Source organism: Spermophilus citellus (genome assembly GCF_964194105.1).
Source record: "Spermophilus citellus genome assembly, chromosome: 9".
Lineage (NCBI taxonomy): Eukaryota > Metazoa > Chordata > Mammalia > Rodentia > Sciuridae > Spermophilus > Spermophilus citellus.
In genome coordinates, this window is record NC_138191.1 from 67,895,198 (window position 1) to 67,922,445 (window position 27,248).

At 40.3% G+C, this 27,248-nt stretch overlaps 2 protein-coding genes across 2 annotated transcripts in view; both read left to right on the forward strand.

The window, feature by feature from the left end:
• The window catches only part of LOC308657093 (uricase), a gene marked incomplete at its 3' end in the record, with an annotated part of 31,108 nt that extends 18,832 nt beyond the window's left edge, over positions 1 to 12,276 (forward strand). Inside the window, exons 5-8 of the mRNA XM_081308554.1 lie at positions 6,275 to 6,461; positions 7,924 to 8,047; positions 10,095 to 10,178; positions 12,202 to 12,276. Coding sequence (XP_081164680.1) covers positions 6,275 to 6,461; positions 7,924 to 8,047; positions 10,095 to 10,178; positions 12,202 to 12,276 — 470 coding nt within the window. The remainder of the gene's footprint in view (positions 1 to 6,274; positions 6,462 to 7,923; positions 8,048 to 10,094; positions 10,179 to 12,201) is intronic.
• A 6,194-nt stretch (positions 12,277 to 18,470) lies between these two features.
• LOC308655530 (sperm motility kinase 2B-like) lies at positions 18,471 to 19,991 on the forward strand (the record flags this gene model as incomplete). Its single annotated transcript, XM_081305609.1, has 1 exon — positions 18,471 to 19,991. One exon carries the CDS (start codon positions 18,471 to 18,473, stop codon positions 19,989 to 19,991), a length of 1,521 nt encoding a protein of 506 aa, XP_081161735.1.
• Between the last annotated feature and the right edge of the window lie 7,257 nt (positions 19,992 to 27,248).

A 27,248-nucleotide genomic window follows, 5' to 3' on the forward strand; every position in this document is an offset into this window, starting at 1 on the left:
AGAAGACCCAAACAAACTAAAAAACTCTGCTATTAGCAAATAGACATCATTGGTGACTTTTACAAAAAAAGTTGAAGTGAACTGGCCAATGACCTGTTGACCATTAAAAAAAAAAAAGCTTTTTTTTTTTTTCAAATTACTTGGAATTATTATCTCCCTGAATTCTAATAACTTGGCTACTGTAGAATGGAAAACCTAACCAGGGCAATCAGGTTAAACCTTTTCTTCCTCCAGAAAGCTATAGAGCTTCTGGGAACTGGGGTCACTATAGCCTTGTTCCCAAAGGCTCCAGATTGAATCATCTAGAGCCTGGCCCTCCTCTGAGGTCATGTAGGGCTGGCAGGGATCAGGGTATGGAGGAGGCATCTTTTGCCCTAAGTGTACACAGGTACATGTGTGCACAAGTATGTGAATGTGTGTGTCTTCCGGGGTTGTGATACAAGGAAAATGTTTGTACACGTCCCTCTTTGGAGAGTAGGGATATATTTTTTTGATAGCCAAGTTTAATTCTTAATTTGCTTATTATCTAAGAGCTAAAACTGCAGGAATTGTGACCATGAGTCAATATTATAAGCATTGTCATAAGAAATGCTGTTGTGTGGGTTTAACAGAAGAAAATAATCATCATCTTAAACACACACACACATCAATTCCAACTGTGAAGGCTGCTGTTACAAACCTGAGTATTGTCTTTTATGGGGGGCTGACTAGATCATGAGAATTCTTCCCCCTCAAACACACGCACTTAGTCACTCATTCCACTATTCAACTCCCAAAAGGGATTTTTTTCCCAGCAGGATATGTCACTGGGCTTCTTCTGATAGAAGGGGTTCACTGCTATCTATCAATGATCAAATAGTTGTAGAAAGCCTACTGAGTCTCTGGGGCCATTTTAGGCCTTGGGAATTGCTCTAAGCCTCTCATTACATTATTTCCTCCTAGGGAATCTTGAAAGCCATGTCATTGAGCTGTATTTTTAGGTATTCCAAAGTCTTCCGGTTCATTGAGTAACTCTTGACCAGAGGAAGAAATTTGTTGACCTGAACAGCTGAGGGCTGCTCTTGTGTTGGTGACTTTCCCAATCTTGAGAGGGGAGCTGGGCTCTGCAGATGTGATGCAGTCTGTTGGGTGAGGTGTCATACAGAATCTGGATCTTCAACTTTCTCGCAGTGTCTCTGTTGGAACTACAAGCTTAGCTGAGCTTTGACATCACTGGGGTGGTTGAGTCACTAATGAACTTAATCAGTCCAAAACATCTGCACTGTTTGTCTTAGAATTCATAATTCTTTATGTATCACATTTCTCCTATTCTGACACTAATTATAAAAATTCAGCGAAAGCATAGCTAAATAGAGAAATGGAAGATGGAGTAGGGATCTCAAGTAAGAGATACTGTCTTCTAGTAGTAAAGAAAAAAAATAGCAACACACAGTTAATTGATGTGAAGGGGCGGTGTTATGGCAGGGGGCTGATGAAATCAATGTCCAGGAGGAGAACAGATTTAAGAGGTGACAAGCTTGACAGGTGGGGAGGGGAGAACCAGGGTGGAGATGGACTCTGCCAAGGAGCCTATTGATGTCCTTCTGGTTTCAAGATGCAAGGTCTTCAGTTTCTCCATGAGAAAAGTTCTTGGCAGACCAAGGTCTTACAATCGCCTTAATTATTTCTTAGTTGTACCAAAGCCTGACTTCCTCCCGTCCAGGTGATGTCATCTCTCCCCATACAGAATCACAGGGAAGGGACTTTCATGCACGTTGCATGAGCTAAATGGACTCTCAAAGGCAAATGCAATTTAATTGATCTTCACTTTTTTTCTAGCACTTTACAAGTTTGAAATATTCTAGTAGAATGATTTATATAGTTTTAAAATATCCTCCTTTTAGCTATTTGTGTCCTTTTTGGAGGTGTTAAATGTGGAAGCAATTATCCTCTTCATGACAGTTTTTTTTTTCTTTCTTGGCTCAGTAAAGCTTTGTGCTTTGTGACACCTGATGCGTAGGTAAAGGATTGGGCTTATTTTCTATTAATTTGCTGTGAGTTCTTTCCCTTAGAGAGCTAAAGGGTAGATGTATGCTTCTCTAAGAGATAAACTGCAGTCTGTTAAGTGTGTAGGAGGACACTAAGAGCTAGAAAAGATTATGTTCTAGCAAAGTAAAATGTGAAAAATCTTCCTTTCGCATTACTCCATAACCATGGCAGAAAGGAGGACAGAAAAGCTGATTAAGTGGTTTCACAGGAAGTAACCTAGAAAAGGACAGTCTTCTTGGTTGAATTACTTCTTGTTAGTCTAAATTGGAATCTCTTGGAGTGCGTGTGAGGCATCATATTTTTAGTTGATGGCCCCATGAATTTGAAAGCCTCAGGTCCCTACCAGTGTTTTGGAAGCTGGGGCACTGCCAAACAGAGGAGATAAAATAAGCTCTCTGATTTCATCCAGTGTGTCTAATATGTGCCAAGAAAAAAAATTCTTTTAACTTTGAAGAGAATAGTTTTTTGTTGTTGTTGTTCATGAAACGATGGGAGCACCAGAGGAGATGGTTTGTGCTCTGCCAAAGCTTGTGGCAACAGTTAATTGTTTGGGGGAACACGAGATATTTTATGCTGTGGGAAACTGTTGCCAAAACACACTACAAATGCAACCGTTTTCTCCATTTTCAGACTCCAGTGAAAAAAGAGTAGATCATTTTAAAGTGGCCTAGGGAGACTGACACTCCTCTGATATCAATAAATCTCATCTCATGGCTGTCAGTGGACTGGATGGCACAGGAGAAGTAGTTTTCAGAACCCAGTGAGGTTTTTGAAAAGCATGGGAAACATTTACAGTTGGTTGAAGTCAGTAAGAAAAAGTCAGTTTTGGCAAAATCACCGCAATGACTTGCAGAGTACCTTCTATATGCAGCTATCTCTTAAGCCCTTCATATGCATTGTATCGACTCCAGGGAACAGGTATGATTGTCATCTCCATTTTACAGGTGAGAAAAATAAGGTAGAAAGAGGTTAGGTAATTTCTTCAAGGTTATAGTGCTCATAAAATGGGAGGTTGAAGAACCAGGAAAAAACTGAGATTTGAATTTAGGGAAATCTGAGTCCCAAAGCTGCAGAATCCACAATCACTTTGCAATGCTGCATTCAGGAATCCTTCTATGAATAAGCCCACTGGACAAGCCAAAGTCTAATTGGATTAACAGATGCAGACAATCAAGGCCAGCTATATTGGAAAAGATGATGCAGGTTAAGATTGTCTTTGGTTATTGTTCACCTTTTTATTCCCATTCCATGGTTTCTACTACTTGTTTTAACTCCACTCTCAATTGCAAACCTATGTTTCATTCCTATAGGATTTTTTTTCTAGGAGGATTTACTACTAGAGGTAGATTCTATTTATTTACAAATGCTAAAGACAAATTATTATTATTATTATTATTATTATTATTATTATTATTCTTTTGTGGTGCTGGGAATTGAACCCAGGGCCTTGTGCATTCGAGACAAGCACCCTGCTTACTGAGCTATATCCCCAGCCCTGAAGACAGAAATTTTTAAGGAATAAGAGCATTTCCAAAATAGAAGCCATTTCTAAAACTGATGCTTCAATCTCCATTTCAGATCAACAAAAATTGTATTTTCAGGCTGGGACCAGAGGCCCTCAAAGAATACAGGAAAATGAGAGGCAGCCACCTTTTCATCTCTTGGAAAGGCTTCTTACAGTACAGAAATGGGGAAAAAGAGTTAAAGGGAAGAGAAAACATTGCACAGATGGAGAGTGATATAAAAAGGGGGCAGAAAAGCATGGAATCTCATATGTGGTGCTGAATTTAAACTCCACCTCTGCCAGCTTCTAGCCATGTGACTATGGGCAGATGAATAAAAATCACCTGCATAAAAATACCTACTTTCTAAACTTCTGAGGATTAAGTAAGATAAAGACTGAAAAAGGCAACAGCCAAAGGCATGATAACTACAGACAGGACATTTTCAGCCAATATTGATCCTCCTCTCCTCTCCCCTTTCCACATGGTGTGTGAGAGTTGAAAGGAATCAGGAAGAGAAACAGGGAAAAATTGAGGGAAGTAAACTGTCTAGAAGAGAAAAAGACTAAGCTGTGAAACTCTTATTTCTTGACATGCATCAATCTTGCTACACTCATTTATTGAACAAATAACTATTGATGACTTCTTCATTTCTCTTGGGTTTGATATTTAGACTCACTGCATTTAAAATACACATTCTGTTGGGACCGTGTCATTATACATTTAGGTCTGATAAACCCAGCCAACTGAAAGCGTTGAAGCATTGCTATCCTTCTCTTGATCTTTCTTCAGATGTAGCTCCCAATGAGAACTTCAGAAAGTGAAATGATTATCATTTTATGTTATACCACATTATCCTGGAACACTCTGCACAGAACAGTTTATTTAATCAGAACATATTTAATCATCAGATCTACCACTAATTTCTGGTCATTGTGTCTTCTGGTAGGTGCACCCATATAGCACTAAAAATATCAAAATATGTCATTGTTTACCTGTCTCTGAAACCCACACCTCCTCGGGGAACTGCAGTGATTAAATCCACAAAGGTGATATGAACCAATGGATGCTGAAGAACGTCCTTGGACGTAAATTCATATATGAGCATAGGAAAGTTATAACTGCTTCATTCCCCCCTATTTCCATCCCTCCTCCCTTCCTTCCATTCCCCTTTGTCTAATCCAATGAACTTCTACACTTCCCCTCCCAATCCTCCCTTGTTAGCATTCACATATCAGAGAGAACATTCTACCTTTGGTTTCTTTAAATTGAGAATCGAGTTACATTCCTGGTCTTCAACTAAGACCATATAGTAGTGATACCTGAGACCTCTGGCCTTTAATTTTTAGGCTAAACAGGCCAAGAGGGACATGTATTTTTCAGGACCAAATTAGAGACTGAAAGGAGGTGGATTTAATAATCCTGGTGTGGCACTTTGCTATTGGGACTTCTCTGAGTGCATTGTCCACTGTCCTCACCAGTCTGTGCATACAAAAAGGGTCACGATAATGTTGATTCCTGAATTTTCCTAGTCTTATGGCTTCCTCACTGTTAAACTGCTAGACTTGTGCAGGCAAACTCTCTCAGCTTCTGGCAGCATCAAAGGGCTGTTTGTCTCATGTGTGCTGAGGAAGAAGTTTGCACCCATTGGGTCAATTGCTACCTCTCTAGCTCTGCCCTGTTCTCTTCAGGCTCCACTAAAACTGCTGGAGCTTTTGTGGGTTCCATATAGAAAGAGAAAGGGAACACTCCTCTCCCTAATTCTGTGTCCCACCTGTCACCTGGACCCTGAGCTGTAACTTTTTGGCACACAAGTAAAGGGTTTCCTTGGATTATGCCTGTTACCCCTCTACCTGCCCTATCACCTTATGAGAGGACAGTTAAGATGGGGGAGCCATACCATCCCCTCCATTTTTTCAACTCTCCCCTGTCTCCCCGAGGTACCCATGAACAAACCTCAGCCAAAAAAGTAAAATCTTCTCCATCATCCAAATAAATAAATAAATAAAAAGTCTATGTGGATATAATTTAGGCAGATCCATGTCTGTGAATCACAGCCTCATCTTCCCAGTTTAAATTTAGGCTCAGCCAGGCCCACGCTGCTACCCATTCATGAAGTTGTCTGGATTTGCTAATAACCACAGGGGTACTGAGACGTCACCAGGATCTAGTGGTGTTCCAAGTCACCAGCCACTGTAGATAGTCAACACGAGGGCTACCCCCCTCCCCATAAAGGGGTTACAGTACTAGAGAGAAGATCTGCTCCTGAGGAGCTTATTAATTTATTTCAGCATGATTTTTCATCAAATGAGATGGAGCTTAAAACTTATAATTTGAGGTCTTTGATTCTGGAATGAATGACTGGAGATCCTATTTCAAATAGAGAGGTAAGAGAAGATGAAGTCATAAACAGAACATTGCCTTCTTACTGACATCTAGCACCTTGTGTATAGCTGAGAATTATTTCTGTGGCTTTCAACACCATATGAGGGTTTATTCTCAGACTTTCAGTTTTCTTAAATCAGGAGAAGCAGGGATTCATGGAATCCAGATATAAGGAAAAGCATAACAACCTTATCAATTTGAGGAGACAGGAAGACAGAAAACATGAGCAGAAGATGTAGTTCTTTGTGCAAACACAGTGTGCCACATTTTACTGGCCCGGGTCCACGGTGCTAGATGTCAGTAAGAAGGCAATGTTCTGTTTATGACTTCATCTTCTCTTACTTCTCTATTTGAAATAGGGTCTCCAGTCATTCATTCTGGAATCAAAGACCTCAAGATCTTGAAAACAACCCAGTCTGGATTTGAAGGATTCTTGAAGGACCAGTTCACCACCCTTCCTGAGGTGAAGGACAGATGCTTTGCCACCCAAGTGTTCTGCAAGTGGCGCTATCACCAGAGCAGATACGTGGACTTTGAAGCTACTTGGTATGACTGAGTGTTAGGATGTGAAGTGCAGGCAGGTGGTATCTGCCCTTTTCCCAGGGGCCTAGAATTCAGAGTTTTAGATAGAAATGGAAAATTTAGAGGCCATTCAACTCAATCTCCCCATTGTTCAGAAATCCCTCCTGTATTTTGCTTAAATCAGAGTCTCTCTAGAGAGCATCAGAATCACCTGAAGGCTTGTTAAAATAAAGATCACTAGGCCTACCCCCACCGGTTCTGATTCTGCAGGTCTTGCGGGGGAGACTGAGAATTTGCCTTAGTTATAAACTCCCAGGTGATGCTTACGCTGCTGGACTTTAAGAAACACTGCATCACATGGAGATAATATCTAGCCTCAGTGCCTCACAGTGATGCTGAGATGGCTGAACCAGGGTGACCAACCTTTCCCAGTTTGCCAGGGACCTTCCTGGTTTCAACACTGAAATTCCCATGTCCCAGGCAATCCTTTGATCCTGGGCAAACTGGGACAATTGGTCAACCTAGGCTAAATGCAAAATAATAGGATATTCAGAGAAGTGCTCTGTAAATGGCAAATTCTTTAAAAGGTAAAGGTATGATTATTATTATAATATCTTTGACAAGGAGCAATTAGGCTGCTGAACTCCCTGGGCTTGCTTTTTAACTAGGTATCTTATTTCTTCACTGAAGCTCTAATTGTTAGAAATTTCTACCCTAGGATGAGCCAGAATCTGCTCCTCCCCCATGTAGTTTCCTCCCACTGGTATAGTTTTTCTCTGCTTTTTTTTTTTAATTATGTGATAGGTTTTAAAATGCTTGAGGACAACTTCACCTCAGTCTTCTGTTTTCCCTTTTTAATTTCAAGTACTCCTCTAGGCAGCAGGAGCCTGTTATATTTATGTTGAAAAGAGCATGAGATTAAACATGCCAAAGTCAGGGTAGTGTTCTGGGTCTTTCACTTAAGACAAAGACTCAGAGTAGATCACAAACTTTTGCACTCAGATTCATCACCTCTAAATTGGGGAGAATAGTAGTGCCTGTTTCAGCTACATTGAGAAGTCAATGACAATGTCCCATAAAAGGCTTAAGCTGAAGTTTGGCAGGGAGTAAAACTCCAAAGGCAACAACAGTCAAGGAACCAGCCTATCAGGGCTGTGAGTGGGTTAGAGTATTTGGGTGTTTGCTTCACAGGTTCTTCAAACATGGTGAGAGATTTACTTTAAAAGGTCCATTAGGCCCTGGTGCCAATCCATGAAGACAGCCTGGTACATTCAGTGTTTGCTGAATGGTGTGTGTATATGCGTTTGTATGTCTGTAGGGAAATGGGAAGTGAGTTTTGTTTTGTTTTTTGACATTATGGGAGAATAATCTCTTATAAAACCATCAATACGATTGTTTTCTGGGGCACAGAAATGTCACTCCTTAAATAATGTATTCTTATAATGTGGTTCCCTGAGAGTCCTTAGTCTCCTCCCCTGTGTTTCAGGGACACTGTTCGGGACATCATCCTGGAGAAATTTTCTGGGCCTTATGACAAAGGCGAGTACTCACCCTCCGTCCAGAAGACCCTCTATGACATCCAGGTCCTCACGCTGAGCCGGATTCCTGAGGTATGTTTTGTCACTTGCCATTCTGAGGATTTGGAGAACTTGTGTCTCCTGTCAGCTCTGAGAAAGAGTTGAGAGTTAAAATAGGAAAGTGGAAGACACATGAAAAATGACATCTGTTGTTGTTCAAAAGCTTGTTATAGCAAGTGAGAAGAGAGCAAAAATGGAAAAATCTGCTCAGCCTAAAAACACAGGCCACTGATATAGTTCTTTAGTTTTGTTGAAAATGCTTTGAATCTTTTCAACCTGCCACTTATTTAAGTCATTCAGGACACTTCAATGCCTTGATGAGATAATTAGAGGGAGCTTCTGTGTTTTAGTGGTTCCAGAGAATGAAAGATAGTTGTAAAAGGGATTCATTCTATCAATCCATCTATTTATTTGATGTTATTGGTTATTATGCCTCTGGCAGTACACAAAGGATACAAAGATAAATTAGACAATATCCTACCCTCCAAAGTGGATAATTCAGTGAACAAAGAAAATCTGTAAACACACAATACAATAGAAAGGTAGATTATGATGGAAATACAGAGAATGCATTTAACTCAGGCATTGGAGACAGGGATAGCCAGATTTTCCAGAGGGAGATGTGAATGTGTTCAGTCTTTAGGGACAAGTAGGGACAAGTAAATATTATTATTTACTACTAAGAGTCAACAATATATGGAGTGCTAGAACTGAAAATCCCTCCATGTGAGTCCTTACTTCTACATATATGACAGAAACTAATCAAGAGGGCCTTTGTAGACTTATTTATATAGCCTTTACTTTATCCTGAGAGCCTTTAGGAGCCACTGAAGAGTTTAAGGCAGGTGCGGTGTGGCCTGATTTGCACTCTAGAAAGAATACTATGCCAGCAGTATGGGGCCTCAGGCAAGGGGACCTGTTGGGATGTTGTTGCAGAAATATGCAAGGAGAGCCTGGGCCAAGCCATGATGGAGTTGGAAAGGAGAAGTACACTCCTGAGACCTGGACAAGAGGGTCTTGTGCCATAGGCCAGCACTTCAGAGACCCCCTTCAGACCTTCCTCTGGCTATGCCTCCTTCTGTTGGGTAAAGAGTTGGTGGACCCAAGGCAACAAACTCTGCAGAAGCTCACACAGTCTCCCAAACTTCCTGCCCAAATAGCTCTGAGATTCCTTCCAGAACCTGGGCAAATCTCTTCTAGAGACCTATCTCCAGAGGGCACAAGGTGCTATTGGTGTGTCCACAGTTGGACCTGAGAGTGGACAATGGGGCAGATGTTTGCAGGAGGTATTGATGGGACTTGGCATGTGATCTGGAGTATCTGCCCACACAAGTCCAAGAAAAAGGGTGGAGTGGTCAGGAGCAGAGTTGGCTCTTTCCATGTAGTGTATTTTGAAATGACACTCCAAAGCACTGGAGGATTTGACATTAAAACCTGGCCTTCCATGTTGTTATGAATGTATATTTGTCAGGTTAGGATAGACATATTTCACTTAACATTTTTAAGCTTGATTTATAACTTTGAAGTCTTTATACACGTGGGGACAGGCTTGGAGAGGAGGGAAAGGAATGAGGAGGAGTTTAGGATGTTGACTGGTCTGTTCCTGGAGGCCAGTTGGATGCGGAACAGTTCTCCTAGGTTTCTAACTTGAGGAGCACTTATTTTTTCAGAGAAGCAGGTTTTGTATACTGAGGGGAGAGAAGTGGGCCGCCATCTAATAATAGGACTATCCAGAGAGAACAGAGTTGGGCAGTAGAGGAACACCAGGGGGTGTCTCGAGGACATAGCTAGAAATTGTATAAAGGTCTAGTGGGGGGGCTGGGGATGTGGCTCAAGCGGTGGCGCGCTCGCCTCGCATGCGTGCGGCCCGGGTTCGATCCTCAGCACCACATACCAACAAAGATGTTGTGTCCGCGGAGAACTAAAAAAAAATAAATATTAAAAATTCTCTCTCTCTCTCTCTCTCACTCTCTCTTTAAAAAAAAAAAAAAGAGGTCTAGTGGGGGCTGAGGGGAGTGGAGTGACAGAGAGTGTGAGACTCACAGTTGCCCAATGTGATGCGTGCTATTGTGGATTCCAGATAGAAGACATGGAAATCAGCTTGCCAAATATTCACTACTTTAACATAGACATGACCAAAATGGGCCTGATCAACAAGGAAGAGGTAAGAGAAGTTTAAAAATACTTAAAGCACATTTCTGATATCACCTCCCCCCACCTTAATGCCTCTTTGTAAACTTGAGATGATAATATCACTGACTAAAACTCTTTAACAGCTGCTGCTTTGGGGAATATTTATAGTTGCCACTGATTAGAGCCCTCTTAGACTATGGGACTTTCAATGCCTGAGGCTGAAGTACCCCAGAAGTGGACCAGTGATTACAGGGGAGGGTGGGAAGTTGCAGAGAGGAAGAGACAAAGAAGGAACAGAGTGTGCCCAAGGAAACAGATCTGCTTCTCGGAAAACTGCCACACAGGGTCGCCGCTTCATTATTCCTCCATCACGAGGCAATGAAGAGAAGAAAAGATTCTATTTTCATTTTCTTTCATCATCTCTACCTTTTGATTAAGCAGTCAATTCAGTAGCACACAATACACCCAGGAAAGATGAAAGCGTATTTGTGTTTCTAGTTGCAATTACAGGAGGCAAGATGAGGAAATTCATCTATTGAAAGGAAAGTTTTGTCTTGGAAAATGCACTGGCCCTGACGTGTTTCAGTTATGGCAGAAGGTTAAACCACTCAGTGTGTCTGACTAGGCAACCTGATGTCCTGACTGGTGATCTGTGTGGTCACTTCTAATCCTGGGAGATTAGAACTGTCTCTCCCCCATGGGCCACTTTCACAATGGTAGAATTTCTCCATTGCATTAGTCTGAAAATAGCATTTGGGTCATTTCTTTTAGTATATGATAGGGAGTGAAATAGGAAAGGGGCCATCTATTGGCATGGCTCTGCTGCTGTAGACTCATACTTCTTGGGAGACAAAGATTAATAAAAGGGTCTCCAGAAGGTCCCACATTCTGGGCCTGCTAACCAGCTGCAGGTGGATGCTGGAGGATGACATTGAAAAACAAAGGTCACACTTAGGTATGTGTAGAGGTGATCTCAAGCCTGCTATTGCAGGGGAGGGCAATTTTAGTTCCTTGCATTGTTTGTTCTACTAAAAGGAAAGGCAAAAATATTTGCCTCAGAGGAAAGAACTGAAGATGATTTCCAGAATTTCATTAGTTAGGATTTAAAGTGTTATTCCTATGATTATCTGCCAAAGGGCCAGAGGGAGATCTGAGAGGAATCCTGGTCACATCCACCAGAGGCAAAGCAAATGGGCCCAGTCAGAAAAAGCATCAGGTATCATGACTAGAGTTTAGCTCAGGATCCCAGGCAAAGAGAGGAGGGTTTCTTTGGTGCTCCTGAGCCTCAGCCCTGCACTGATCCTTCTATGGGCTTACTTGTAGGCTGAGGTCTCAGTCGCCCTCCCTCTGAGAAGTCAGATTCACAACCCCCTTCTAAATCCCAGCTGGGTTTCTGGAGGCCGAAAAGTCCAATTTACTTGGGTCAGGTCTCTGTATAAAGGCATCTGAATGGCTGAAGGAGTTGTCACTATACCTTGGGGATGACTGGAGCCACTCTCAGACCGTCACTCGGGTGTGTACAGAGTGGAGGCAACACACAAGAAGCAGGAAGTCGAGGCCCATGGACAGCAAAGAAAAGTGACAAATGATAGGGTGAGAAGATAAAGGAACTCAGAAATCAGAGCTGCCTGGAGCCCTTAGCACTGAGCTGCCAGTCCTGTGGACCTCAGATGCTCTCGAGGGCACGGCTGGATTGTAGCATTGGATCATGATCGATATGCAAAGTGAGTCATCAAGAAAAGGTCAAATTGTATTAACTATACTCTACTTAAAAGCAGGGACATATAATGCATTTTAGAAGCATTTATATCCCAGTGATTAACAAATTAAAAAAAAAAACTCTTTAATTTTCTGGGAAACTGTCTCATCTCTCAACTAAGGCCAGAAAAAAATAAGGCAATACCATGCTTGAAGTGACTTTACTGTAGGGCAATTTACTGTTTAACAAATTGTTTTTGTTGTTGACTTAAAATTCATGGAAAGGAAAGGGCTATTTTGATGTCTCTGAAGTTACCATGTGTGTGTTTCTGTTTTTTTTTTTTTTTTTCCTACAGGTCTTGCTGCCATTAGATAATCCATATGGTAAAATTACTGGTTCAGTCAAGAGGAAGCTGTCTTCAAGGCTGTGACCTTGTGGTATAGGAATCCATTCTCAGTTGAGAAACTACTTCATTTGCGATACTGCAGATTGTAGGTGTTAGTCATTTAGTCATGCAACTTTTCAATGTAGTACATTAATTATTCACTTTCCTCCTGTACTTTTCTGATACTTGACTCAGCAAGGCATTTTGTGGATTACCTTATTAGTAATAATAACATGCTCTGTGGATAAAATTTACTTTAAAAACCCTGAACAGTATTAGAACAATCACAAATCAATATTTCTTTTTGGTGGTCTTGTGCCTTCCTGTCTTGGAGATTTAGAATCAATTCATTAATGAAATAATTATGAATTAATGGAGGTGCCACATCAATAAATTTGAGCAAGAGTTGAAGAAGCAAATATTGTTTTCATTGTAGCAATGCTTCTGGGGAATGCAGAAAATATAATAAAAGCATATTGAAAAATATCATCATGGGGACTCCAATTAACTGAACATTTGAATTTTTAGAAATTCTTTAGCATAAGAATCATTGGTAGTTTATTTCTACTCTGAGTAGTTTTATGATCTTTTTAAAATTTTTTTGATATTTATTTATTTATTTTAGTTTTTAGATGGTCACAATATCTTTATTTTATTTTTATGTGGTGCTGAGAATCGAACCCAGTTCCTCACACATGCTAGGTGAGTGCTCTACCACTTGAGCCACATCCCCAGCCCCTAAATTTTTTATTTGTTTTAATTAGTTATACATGACAATGGAATGTACTTACATACTTTGATATATCATACACAGATGGGATATAATTTCTCATTTTTCTGAGTATACATATTGTAGAATCATATTGGTCATACAGTCACATATATACATAAGGTAATAATGTCTGTTTCATTCTACTTTCTTATCCCCACATTCCCTGCCTTCCCCTCCTTTCACTTCCCTCTTAATGTACCGATTTTGTTACTTTTACAATCCTTAGAGAATACTTAGTACACATTCAGATGTTAAAATAAGTATAAGGTTTTTTTTTTTGAATAAGCATCCCTTTGACACAAAGAGCCATATTTAATAAATGTTTAGTCAGTACATGGATGAATGTATATAGATATAGAAAAATGGAGTGTGTGTGTGTGTGTGTGTGTGTATATATATATCAGCAGAGATGATTTCTTGATGAGATTATGAGTGGATTTTTAATTTTAACCATGTACTTTTCTGAATCTTCCAAATATTAACATTTATTGCTTTCATCATCAGAGCACTGATGCTCTGTATCTGATTGTACATGATATAGAATTATACTGGTCTTGTAATCGAATATGCACATGGGGTCAAAATGTCGATTCATCCTACTATCTTTGCTACCCACTTACCCCCTCCCCTCCCTTCACTCCCCTCTGTCGAATCCAAAGTACCTCTATTCTTCCCTAGCCACCACCCCATGCTTATTGTGTAGCATCTCTATATCTAAGATTGGCTTATTTCACTTAGCATAATATTCTCCATCTCCATCCATTTACTAGCAAATGCCATAATTTCATTCTTCTTTAAGGCTGAGTAATATCCCATCATGTATATATATACCACATTTTCCTTATCCATTCATCTGTTGAAGGGCACCTAGGTTGGTTCCATAGTTTAGCTATTGTGAATTGAGCTATTATAAACACTGATATGGCTGTGTCACTGTAGTGTGCTAATTTTAAGTTCTGAACAGACACGTCAGAGAAGAAGAAATACGAATGATCAAATGAAAAAATGTAAAATATGAAAAAATGTTCAATGTCTCTAGCAATTAGAGAAATGCAAATTAAAACTACACTGAGATTTCATCTCCAGTGATAATGGCAAGTATCAAGCATACAAGCAACAATAAATGTTGATGGAGATGTAGGGGGAAAGGTCCACTCATACATTGCTGGGATTGCAAATCGGTGCAACCACTCTGGAAAGCAGTATGGAGATTCCTCAGAAAACTTGGAATGGAATGATCATTTGATCCAGCTATCCCACTCCTTGGTTTATACCCAAAGGACTTAAAATCAGCATACTACAGGTAGTATGGTTTTATTAGTTAACTTTTCATTACTATAGCAAAATACATGAAGCAATTAACTTAAAAACCAAAAGGTTTATTTTGGCTTATGGTTCTAAAGGATCCAGTCCAAGATCAGGTAGCCCTTTGCTTTGGGCCTCTTGTAAGACCAGCACATCATGGTGGGAGCACCTGAAGGAGCAAAACCACTCATATCATAGTCAGGAAGCAAGGAAGAAGAGGAGGAGACCCAGGTCCCACAATCCTTTAAAGAGTATGCCTCCAGTGATCTAAGGACCTCCCCTTAGGGCTCATCTCTCAAAGGTTTCATCACCTCCTAATAGCACCACCCTGGGGACCAAGCATGTAACACATGGACCTTTAGAAGCACTCATCCAGTAGTGTAGCAGTTAATCACACAAACTCACTAAGTCCTGACTCCAGCTTTTTCTCTATATATGAGGTTCCTCATCTGTGAAGTGGAGGTGAAAATAGAAGTCCACAGGTAGGAATAGTCCACAGGTCTTTTGAGGATTAAATGGGATAATATTTGTAAAAAAGCTATGGTAGTATCAGTGACAAACACAGAAATTTCTCTGTGTTTGTTGAATATAATAAATATCCTGTTTTCTTTTCATTGTTACTATACTCAAATAGGAAGTCATCATTGGCCTCTGTGGGTCCGGCAAGAGATGGGTGACCTTCAAAGCAGCAAACCCTACCAGATGCTGGGGGCCATTCACAAGCTAGGGCCTGCTTGGAAAGAACATAGGATAAGAAAGATGAAATGATTTGATAAGGCCAGTTTGGGCTGCATTGAATACTCATGTTGCAAAATGTGCTTCTACATCATGTAACTTTCATGGCCAAATGGCTGGTACATTTTATTCCTCTGCTAATTTGATAATTCTGTTCTAGAGGAAAGAGTCTAGCATGACTTTTCTTAAAAAAAAAACAAACACAAACAACCAAAAACTGAATTAGGCCTCTCTTATTTGACACTTCCTTGTTTTATAAACACTATTTTTTATTATCAGAAAATAAGCCTATATTTGAGCATAATCCTTAGAAATTATGGCCTATTTCATACATATATGCAATTTTGCTTCTCCTGAACTCTTACTATACTTACTATAATAGATTACAGGTGAGTTATAGGATGTTATGTCCCATATGTGTGGAGGGAATGTCTGTCTCTTTCAAACTGTCAAAAACCAGTTTTTTTGGTTTTTTTTTTTTTTTTTGGTGTGTGAATGTTTTCTTGTGGTTAGAGTTTTAAACTGTGAGCTGAAAATGAGCTTTGGGTTTTACCTGCTCCTTTTGGCTCTGGCAGGCCTGAACTGTAAGCATCTACAAGGCAATTTGTATCCAACCCTTGGTAATTTTGGTCCAGAAAGCTACAGGGATTCTGATAAAATTTCCTGGGAGGCAGAGCTGCTCTCCCAACACTGTCCCCTCTCCTTCCCCCAACCCCATCTCACCATGGAAGAGTAATGCAGGTGATTCCAAGGTCACGATTCCAAGGTCATGTACTTTGCATGGTATCTGAGAAAAACACAGGCTTTTATTTGGGGCTTGTGATTTTGGCAGCCAAGAATCTGGAGGCTTGTTCCATATGCTCTCATCCCATATCTTTCATGATCTCATTCCATAACTGTTCATAGCAACAGTCTCAGAGAATAGAGACCATTACTTACTTTCTTCCTTTTTTATTTTGTATCAGGGATTGAACCCAGGGGCACTTAACTTCTGAGCCCACATACATTTTTATTTTTTATTTTGTGACAAGATATCACTAAGTTTCTTAGGGTCTCACTAAATTGCTTAGGCTGGCTTTGAACTTGCAATCCTCCTGCCTCAGCTTCCCGAGCGGCTGGGATTACAGGTGTGTGCCAGGGCACCTGGCTCCATTCCTTTCCTTTTTAGAGTCAGGCTTAAATTCATACCATTCTTTATGTTTAGAAGCCAATTTTTCTCTCCCTTAGAAATAAATCTTTTGAGACATGTTTTACTTATTTATCGCTGAAGCAGAATTTATCTTTTTCAATCATCTGTAGGTTTTAACTGCAGAAATCTGAACTTTTTTTCTAACTTTTTTCATGCTTTGTCCAGAGAAAGAAGATTGCCATTCCTTCAGACTCTGAGCTGTTTGAGTTCACCTATGTAGGAGCCTTTGCAAAACCTAACTTCTGCCTCTGCTCTTGAACTTAGCTTGTTTCTAAAGACATGGATTTTGAGTTTCCTAACCATATACATCTGCTTCCAAAGGTTTCAAACTCAGTTTTTTTTGTCTTTTTCAGTCTTTGCTTTTATTTTTTTTCCTTCCTTACAGCAAAGTGGCCTCTCATGTTTTCACATGCTCAGACTCCCTTTTCAGAAATTCTGGAAGGGTATTGGAGGCTATTGAGACAGTATTGAGAATATAGTGGCTATGGACCTGTTCCTAGCACACTGCAGAGAACCATAATTAGACCAAAATCTTACAACTTTTTATTGGGGGGATGAGATGGCAGCATATGACAATATTGTAAGTTTTAACTGAATGGTGAAAGGGAGCAGTGACACATATAACTCAGATCATTGCATTCTTAGAAAAATCATAAATAAACATCTAGTTGAAATAAACATCTAGTTGTTTTATTTTAGATAGGTGGCAACTGAAGAGAAGAAATGAAGAGACATGTGCAAGTTACCTGTCTCTTCACTACTGATTGTTCAGTAGCTAAGGCAGCAGCAGACTGGAGACTAGAACCCAGGTCTTCTGACCCCTACTCTGGAACGCTCTTCCTCCTCCACTGTGGATTCATAGCACCAGTTTTCCTTCTTAACTATGTATGGAATAAGCCTGTGTTAATTTACTCTACGTACTACATACTCACCACACAGAAGGTGTATGAACAATCTACACTCTGGTGGCTGGGAGAAATCACCTCAGCATTAAAAATTCATTATAGAAATCGGCCCAAATAGATAATTAAGCAGACTGCCTAACTGGCTGTCAACCTTAAATTAATGAATGCAACTCCACTCAGACTTTGCTAAAAACTTTAATTTTTTTTCTTTTGCTGTTATTGACCCATACCCATCTTCATTAAAATCACAAAGGTATCACAATCTTCCCTTCCTTAGTTTCACAAAACCACTTTGAATGCCCTTGAATATTCATTTAGAATTCACCAGCACCTCAAACTAACTTCTTTAGGTCTTTAGGGGCCAATAAAAACTTACATGTATTTTTTTTCAGCATATATATTTTAACTCAGCATAACAATTTTTTTAGGGGCTTAAATAGAGTAAGGTTTTTAAAATTTTATTTTAGTTTGATTTTTGTTTTTTATCACTTTGAATATATCAACCCACTCTTTTTTGAGTTCCAGAGTTTCCAATGAGAATTCCTAGGTAGGACTGTATGGGGCAATTAGGATGAAGCTTTCCTCCCTCTTAGCCCCATAGGTGTTAAGACTGTGCTTAGGGAACAGATCATGTTGTTTCAGTATCACAATGGGAGCCAAGTGCTACTCTATTTTGACACCAATGATTTGGAAGAAAAAGAAATTGAATACCTTGAATGTAGATATGATAAGGTCTTCAGAAGCCCAGAATTATTAGAAATGTTTATAATTGAAATGACAAGTCCTTTTAATTTGTAAACAAGTAAATATTAGTCTCCATAACCAATGGAAGCATATATATATATATATATATATATATATATATATATATATATATATATATATATACATACACATATATATATGTCTGGAGTCCACTTGTATTCTTGTTGTGACATGGAAACAGTTCTGGAGGCCCCAAAGGGAGATGACCACTGAGGGTTTAGGCCAGGCATGATTGGTCCTTTTCTTGCTCTGACCTCACAAGGAGCCATTGTGAGGAATCTTCAAACAGCGGGTATATAAGAAAGTGGCCAGGGCTGGGTTTTTGTCCACAAGTACAGGAAGCTCTTGGTGGTACCTGTTGGACTCCCAGATATTTAGTGCGTTTGGTGGTTGGTGGTTGGTATTCGGTGGTTGGTGGCTGGTGGTTGGTGGTGCTGTGGGCTTTGGCTTTTGGTTTTTTGATTTGGGTTTGTTGTTTTGCTTTGTTTTGGTTTTTGGTTTTGCTTTGTTGTTTTGGCTTGTTATTTTTTTTTTAAGCTATCATCCTTAGTTGGTGTTCCTGCTTAGGATGTTTAGCCAGAGTAGTGAGAGTAGTGAGAGTAGAGTAGCAGCACTGCAGGTGCCAGGCTCCTGCAGCGTGGCGGCCTTCATGGAACACTATGAGTTCCTGAAGGTCATCGGGCGTGGTGGGTATGGCCAAGTGAGCCTAGTCCTCCACCGCCTCTCAGGGGCACAGGTGGCAGTGAAAGCCCTGGAACTGGAAGTGCAGAACATTCCGGCCTTCAACGAACCCAAGATAATGATGAGTCTGGAGCACCCCAACGTGGTCCAGCTGTTTCACGTGTTTGGCACCCAGAGCACCATCTACATGGTGATGGAGCACGTAGGTGGGGGACGACTGCTTGATCACATCACACGTGGCATGCAGGTGGAGGAGGTCCGGAGGGTTTTCAGGCAGATCGTGTGTGCCGTGGGCTACCTCCATGACAAGGGCATCGTGCACCGAGACCTGAAGCCAGAGAACATCATGCTGGATACCAGAGGCCAAGTCAAGCTGATCGACTTTGGTGCCGCCACGTGGTTCAGGGCTGGGGAGAAGCTGAGGCGGATCCGGGGCACACTCCCATACCTTGCCCCTGAAGGTGTCTTGCGGCAAAAGTATGAGGGACCCCCGGTGGACGTCTGGAGCCTGGGGGTCATCTTGTATTTTATGTTGACACAGAGCCTCCCATTTGACTCCACCTCCTCTGAGGACCTGCTGACGCGGATCACTCACGCAAGGTACGCTGTCCCTGACTCGGTGCCTGTGGGAGCCCGAAGGCTCATCCACAGCATACTGACTGTGAAGCCCCCGAAGCGGCCCACAGTCAAGCAAATCTCTCAGCACCCATGGCTGAAGCAGGGTGGGGAGCGTGTGCCCCAACAGCGCAGTGAGGCTCTTCCCAAACACCCAGACCCCCAAATAATGGCACTCCTGGTTGACCATGGTCTCGATCCATACCAAACCTGGGTATCTCTGGCCAAGAGAAAGTTTGATGCAGGGATGGCCAACTATTTGATTCTGCAGCATCAGAAAAGCCAGGGTACGGTAGAGTGCGAGTTCCCAGCGAAGCCTGTGCCTCGCAGGGTTCGGCTTTCCTCTTGTCCTGCGGGCCTTTCCCGTGGCCCTGTGCTCCCCAGGGGGAGCACGAGTGAGCCTGCCCTTCGAGCCTTGCCCTTGCCCCATAAGCACCAGCTGCCTGAGGAAGCCAAACAGCCAGGGCAGGTGGGCATCAGAAGGGCCAGCCTGCCTGCTCTTCCTCTGGACTTCCAGCCTGCTGAGGCCCCGCCTCCTGACGAAGCCTCCCAGTCTCACTCGGTGTCCTACTTGCCCAACCGCTGGAAGCGCCTGGTCAGGTTAGTAGAGACAGTCCGCAGCAGTTCCGCCCAAGATGTATCCCCAGAGCAACCCCGAGAACCCAGGAAGAGCTGGACCAGGAGGATCGCTAACTGTGTCCAAAGACTGTGCTGTTGCATGCCACGTGTCCGTGTCCGCAATAGAGTGTTTCCAAGGGTTCGCAGGAGAAGTGAGCCAGAGCCGGATCAGTAGACCTTTTGTGGCTCCAAGGAAGTGGAGAGATGAGCCAGACAGGACCAGTGGACAGCCTGGGATTCCTCTGCCCCCACCTGCCGAAGACACCAGAGACTGTTCTGCCTGGGACACTTCACCCTGCCCTGCCCCTTTCCCTTCTCCCATTCCTCTGACATGTTTCGATACATTGATTTTGGACAAATTGTATAATAAAATTTTTGTTGCAAAATTTTAAAAAATGCTCTGATTCAAATGAGGGTCTGCTCTGATTCAAAGAAAGGAGGGTCCTCAGGGTGGGTCAGGTCCCACCAGCCATCATCTCCCAGGCCTGGACCACTGTGCCTCCCTCTCCAGTGTAGACTCCCTTGCCCTTAGAATAGATGAGGACTCACTTGTCTTGAGCCAGGGTAGAACATTCACTTGCTTTCACCTAGTACAGACTGGCTTCTGTTGATCCAGTGTCCATGGAGTCTCTCCCATTGAGCCATTGTAAACATGACCTTTAGCTAGTGACCATGGTCAGGAGGAATACCTCCAAGAAGGCATGGAAGACCTCAGTGTTCCAGGGCATTTTAATGATACTGTGTGTAGGGAAGGTAGGGAAGGAAGAGTTGGCCAGTACAGCAGTGGCTGGGTGCCTCAGCACCTGCCATGCAGCTGCCTCACTCAAAATTGTCATGACTGTTGCTATGGGACAGAGTACTCAGGATTTCAGGACTGGAGGGTCAGTTCATCCTATGGATGCAATTATCCATTAAGGCAAGGTGCACCCACATGGATTTACTCTTACCTTTGGATTCTATTACTAGGCTTGTCAAAGGTGACAGCTTGGGCACCTTGTTTCTCTGACATGTCCACTGGTCTGGCACCAGGAGCTACACTGACACCAGCTTCTGGCTCTTGCCCTAGGCTTGTCAAAGGCGACAGCTTGGGCACCTTGTTTCTCTGACATGTCCACTGGTCTGGCACCAGGAGCTACACTGACACCAGCTTCTGGCTCTTGCCCTTTGTGGTCAGAAATGTATACTATGTTAAACTGTCATTCTTGTAGAGGTCTGTAACCAAGAGGTCTATCACCTCCTTGGTTACATTTATTTCTAATTTTTATAAATTTTTTTGAAGTTATGGAACATCTTTGCAGCAGATTCATTGTTGGAGTAAAGGATATTGACTGTTTTCTATGTGACTGTTTTATATGTGTTGATCTTCTATCTTGCTACTTTGGTAGCTACTTTGGTAATGTCTTTCTCTTGCCTAATTGCTCTAATTGCTTTGGATACAGTTAATGGTCTATGTTGAATCATAGTGGGGAGGGGAGAATGGACATGTTTTCCTTATTCCTGGTTTTATAGGAAATGTTTTCAGTTTTTCTCCATTCAGAATAATGTTGGCCTTTGGTTTGTCATATAGGCTTTAAGATGTTGAGGGAAGTTCCTTCTGTCCTTAGTTTCTCTTGTTATAAAAATGACTGGGTAGTGGCCTTTGGCAAATGCATCTTCTGCATCTATCAATGTAATCCTGTGATTCTTGTCCTGAATTCTAATTATGTGGTTTGTTACATTGATTTCTGCATGTCTTCAACTGATATTTGGATTATTTATTTTTCTCTATGACCTTGAGGTGTAACATTATTGGATTATTTTTTTTCTCTATGACCTTGAGGTGTAACATTAGTTAGCTATATGGTATTTTTGGTATATTATAATCTTTATAAAAAAGTTAACAAAAATCTATGACAGTGTGAAGAGAAGTTAAATTTTTAGCAATGGGTTTCTATATTTTTTTTAAAAAAATTATATAATTTGTCTTCACTCTGTCACATAGATTTTTGTTATCTCTATTCTGATTTCCCTCTAAGGTTTCTGTGTAGCATTAAATGTGTAGCATTTAATGTTCAATTGTAGGTTCTGGAATTCCTTTATTATTCCTTTATTATATTTCATCCATTATTATCTATGCAAGGAGTACTCTGTCTCCTGTCTTTATTTGTGTTTCCTAACATTTGCTCCATCTCCTAAAATATGAATAGTTAAACAGATGTGATTACAAAGTGAATTGCTTTGTCAATGAATGAAATATTTTATTGATAAAGACATCCATTTGATTCATTGTTTTTGAAATATTTTTAGTTCTGAATAATCTTTATTTATGTCTGGATGCCATATCCAATGGTTAGAGAGCTTTGTTTAAATCCCCCAGTATTTTTTGTATTTTGATCTATTTCATTCTTTATATTAAGAGTTTACTTTCTGTATGCAGAAGCACAGTTGTTTGGAGCATAAATATTAATAATCAGTATATCTTGTTGCTGGATTTTCCCCTCGTCAGTATGAAGTAATCTTCTTTGTCTCCTCTAATTTTGACTTGAAGTCTACTTTGACATGAGAGGAGCTACCCCTGCTTCCTTGCTTTTCCCATTTTCATGCATGTCTCTGTCTCTAAGGTGAGTGTCTTGTAAGCAACATGTTGCTTTGTATTGTTTTTTTAATCCAAACTGCCAATATGATTTTTGCTTTCATTATTATTATAGAAAGATGATTTTTATTTCCTGCCATTTCAATTTATTTCTAATGCTAAATTCAAACTTGGTTATCCTTTAATGGACTACTCTATTGTATTCATCTCTTTTATTTCCTCTGCATGAAATATTCCATCAAGGACATTTGGCAGTGCAGACTACGTGGTTACAAATTATTTTGGTTTCTGCTTATTGCGAAGGATAATTTTCCTGGTTATACTAATCCTGTTTGGAAGCTGTTTTTTTTTCCAAGACTTAGCATGTATCTTTCCATGCCCTCCTAACTTTTAGGGTCTATGTTGAGATATCAGTTGAAATCCAAATGGATTTACCTCTGAATGTGACCTGCTGTATTTTGGAGAGAATGATTTTTGCTCGCGCCTATTTGGAATTCTATATGAGTCTTGAGTGTGGATTTCATCTTGTTCTTAAGATTTAGAAATTTTTCTCATATTCATTGAGAAGACTGTGTATTTCTTTAGTTCACATTTCAGGAGCCTTCAACCACAATGATTCTTAAATTTGTTACCTGCAAACTGTCTCTGATTTCTGGAACATTCTGCTAATGGACTCTTTGCATCTTTATTTTGACTCTATTTTCAAAATCATGTACTTTGTTGTTTAGACCACACTGAAAATCTATTTTCAAAGTGGTCTAATCTATTGAATTCTTAATCCAGTTTGTTTATTTAGTTTTCATTTTCTTCATTGGAAATTATCCAATTGAAAAGAATTAAAACTATACTTGTTGTGTTCTTTCATCACAAAGGACTCAAACTAGAAAATAGAAGTGTGCTTATTTTCCACACTTCTATGTAACCTATGGATCAAGGAAGTAACCTATGGATCAAGGAAGTCTAAAGGTGGACTAAAGGTGGACTAAGTAAAAGATCATTGGGTCATTGGGCAGGAGGAATTTACAAGACCATACCCATCAAGGATATGTACTTCACGACAAGCCCACAAAGTTGTATGATTGCATGGATTGATGTGGAAATATCACATGACAAAATTCAATACCAATGGATAAAAATTCTGATAAAAGTAGGATTAGAGAGTGTTATGGGTTAAATTATATCTTCCAAAGCAATTTTTTAGGTTCTAATCCCACACCTAGCAATCATGCCCCCCCCTAACAAATGACTGAATTATGATGTAATTACCATAATGGTGTCATAATGGAGTAGGTCAAGCTCTTGGTTCTGTATGACAAAGTCCTCATAAGGAGAGCGGGCAGGCTGCTCATTCAATGGCACTTTTGACCATATTTTTTATGTAAATGTTAGTTATGACAGCAGAGCACATTACAATTTTTATTACATATATAGAGCACAATTTTTCATATATCTCGTTGTTTACAAAGTATATTCACGCCAATTCCTGCCTTCATGTATTTTAGATAGTAATGCTTACCACATTCCACCATCATTAATTACCTTATGATTACCTCATACCCCCTCCCTTCACCTCCAACACCCTCTGCCCTATCTAGAGTTCATCATGTCTCCCATGCTCCCGCTCCGTATTGTTATAATGAGGGAAAGCTGAGTAACACAGTACCTCGATATTTTTTAAAGTCCTTTGCTTCCTAACTTGGTAAGAACATTTTCCATGTATTGAATAATTATCTATATTGATCTTTAAAATTATTAATTTCCAATTTCCCTTTTGATCTCTATGTCTTTAGCTATATGTTATATACTAAGTATATAGAAATTTAATTCATTTACATTTATGCAGGAGGATTGGATATCCTATTTCATCAATATAACTGAGAGATCCGATTTTAAAATCGACAACAACAAAACATGGTAGGAGTGTGTGCATTGGTACTCACTAATCAATCCAGTAGGTGAATATAATTGCACTTTTTTTCATTTGTCCATTAGTTATGCAATTCATCAGCCACTTTTTTCCTAAATGAGAGAGCTCAAACTTTCTGAACTACCTCCCTTTTCTTCCTTGAGTTGTCCAGACATGGTATGCACTTACTTGCTCTTAATTAAGGGCTTCCAGTCATGTTTCCAATAGCAAAGTGAAGCAAGAGAACTGGAATGTTTCTTCAGAACCACTATCATTTTTTAATCATGTTGTCACAACAATAATTTTAAACATCAATCCTCTATAACTTAACAATACTTGCCCAGTTAAGATAATGCAGAGATTATTTTGGATCCTGCTGAGATCCAAGATTTTGGCTTATTTATTGGATCTCATTTCCCAAAGTACTGCCACATTCCAGGCAGATGGAGCTGCAGAAGGCTGCAAATTTGGTTTCATGCCTGAGTCAAGACAAGCCCTCCTGATATGGTTTATGTTAGACCCAGATCACAAGGCCAGGTGTTCTCTACTATTGTGGTGAATTCATTCCTTTTCGGAGTCTTTTCATGCTAGAAACTTTGCTGTGACCATATTAGTTCATTCCCACTGTTTCTCTAAGTTTGCAAACATGGGGTGAAAGGCACTGGATATTGTGATCTTTCCCTTTTAGAATGTACTCAGCTCCTTAGACTACCCCAAGTTTGACTCTCTAGGAGACACAAAAGCCTTTTATAAGGCAAATAAATGCTTCTACCATGTGAATTTTCCAAAACAAGGTGTTTCTGCTTCTGATTTGAGAAGAAGAAAGCTTCCATGTTGACTTTTGGCAGCTTGTTTTACTAAAAAATAAGCAACAACATTGCTTCTTATTGATCACTCGGATAAGAATGATATAAGCAAATTGCAAAGACATTTTTGTTTTTAAAGTCAAAGCTGGTTAGTATAAATTCTGGTGATGACTTTATTCTTTTTATTGCTGAGTAATATTCCATTGTGTATGTATGCCACATTTTTTTATCCATCCATCTATTGAAGGGCATCTAGGTTGCTTACACATTTTAGCTATTTTGATTTTAGCATATATTTCTGTCTAATCTATTGTCCATCTGTCCCTCTGTCGTTAGAGCTGAATATCTCCATCACCCTAAATCCTTGAAGTCGACATTTTGCAGATGCAGGGACTTTCTGCTGGTTTTGGAGTTTGTAGTTTCTTAAATAATAAGTTGTTATTCTTATTTTTCCCCCTCCATTTTATTCATCTACCTGTCAGACCAAAGTAGAGAATACAAAACAAAAACTGAGTGAACAAGTGAAGAGCTGATAATGACACTTGGTGCCCAATGCCCGCTAAACTATGATCACTGAAAGCAGTTGGCAGAAGCCCTGGCAGTTGCTGTAGTTTATGAAAACCAATGCCAGTTTAGTTGTGCTCTTTATCTTTGTTCCCATAGGCAGCCAGAACCTTGATCTTTCTCTATAACAGATAAATGATACAAATAATATGACTGAATGTCAACTGTTCCTTTGGATCTACACCTATAATTCATCATCTTCTTAAATCAAAGGCAGTCCATTTTTGTTGTTGTTGTTGTTGTTAAATGAGGTGTTTCTTGTTTCCTTCATACAGTTCAGGTTTGCATAGATTCCCAAGACAGGGTACCTCTTGAACTACAAATGCCTATACATGGTGCTCTCATTTCTGATATCCTCTTAAAGGTTTTAATTGCTGACACAAGTCTTTTTCTTAATGTTTGCTACTTGGTATTTTTTCCAAATATGTGTGTGCTAACCATTAGAAATTTATTCTATTCCAGAAACACTTTTACATTTTACAGGGTGAAAAGATGCATAGGGATGAACTCTATAATGCTTTAGAATGCTATAAGTTGTTGGACTTTTAAGAGTTTGGTTCTCTGGAAAATGGTGTAAGTTTTTAAACCATCCTCTTAGTTCAGATAATTAAGTTAAATTCTTCAGAGAGGTGGTCCACACCTCACCACTAAGGGCAGGTTAGGAGAACAGTTGCTGGGGATGCTGATTCAGCCACCAGAGATGGTGCTTTATGACATCAGTGGAAATGAAAATTAAGTCATCATTTAACAGATAATTGGTCTTTCAAGGTCAGGAATGTGTAGATATTTCAATGTTCTAATCAGAGCTCTTATCCCAAACTTATATTTAGGGGAAGCCTCCTCTACTGGACAAGATCTAGAAGTTCAGTAGTTCAGCATGGAAAGCATCCTCCTGATTTGCTTTCCATGCAGCCTTTTGCCCCTGGATTCCCTTGCTCTGATTAACATGCTTTCCCTCACACTGACTCACTCCATTTTCAAAATCTCTTCAGTTTCTTTCATGGCTGCCTCTGGAGCCATCCTTGGCACCCCTTCCTTGTCAGGTTGCCTTCCTGCTACAGTTGTCGACTCACTACTTGTGAATAAAGATCCCTTACAATTACTAATGTTAGATTTTCTTTTCACTTATAAGCTCAATGTTTATATTTTATAGTTTAGCCTTAGAAAATTTCCATTCTGTGTAATTAAATGGATATGTGCAAATATTTTCCTCTGTTTTTTCTTTATTAAAATATTATTTGTTATACACGATGGTAGACAATGCAATTCATTTCATATTACACATATACAGTGTAAGGGACCGGCGAAACATCGGAGGAAGAGACCACCAAGAGACTGCCTCATGCAACAGCAAAAGGGTTTATTTGGGGACCAGCATGCTGGGGCTCAGAGCTCACTAGAGCAAAGAGAGAGAGAGCCCTGAGAACAGCTTAAGCAGAGCTTATATACTTTTCTTGGAGAGGGCAGGGAGGGAAGTTCATTGATGGGTCAGGGCGAGTGGGCAGTTTGCCTGCAACTGAGTGAGGGAGTGCATTCTGCAGTTTGGCAGTTGGGGACAGCACATTCTGGGAACAAGATTAGCAA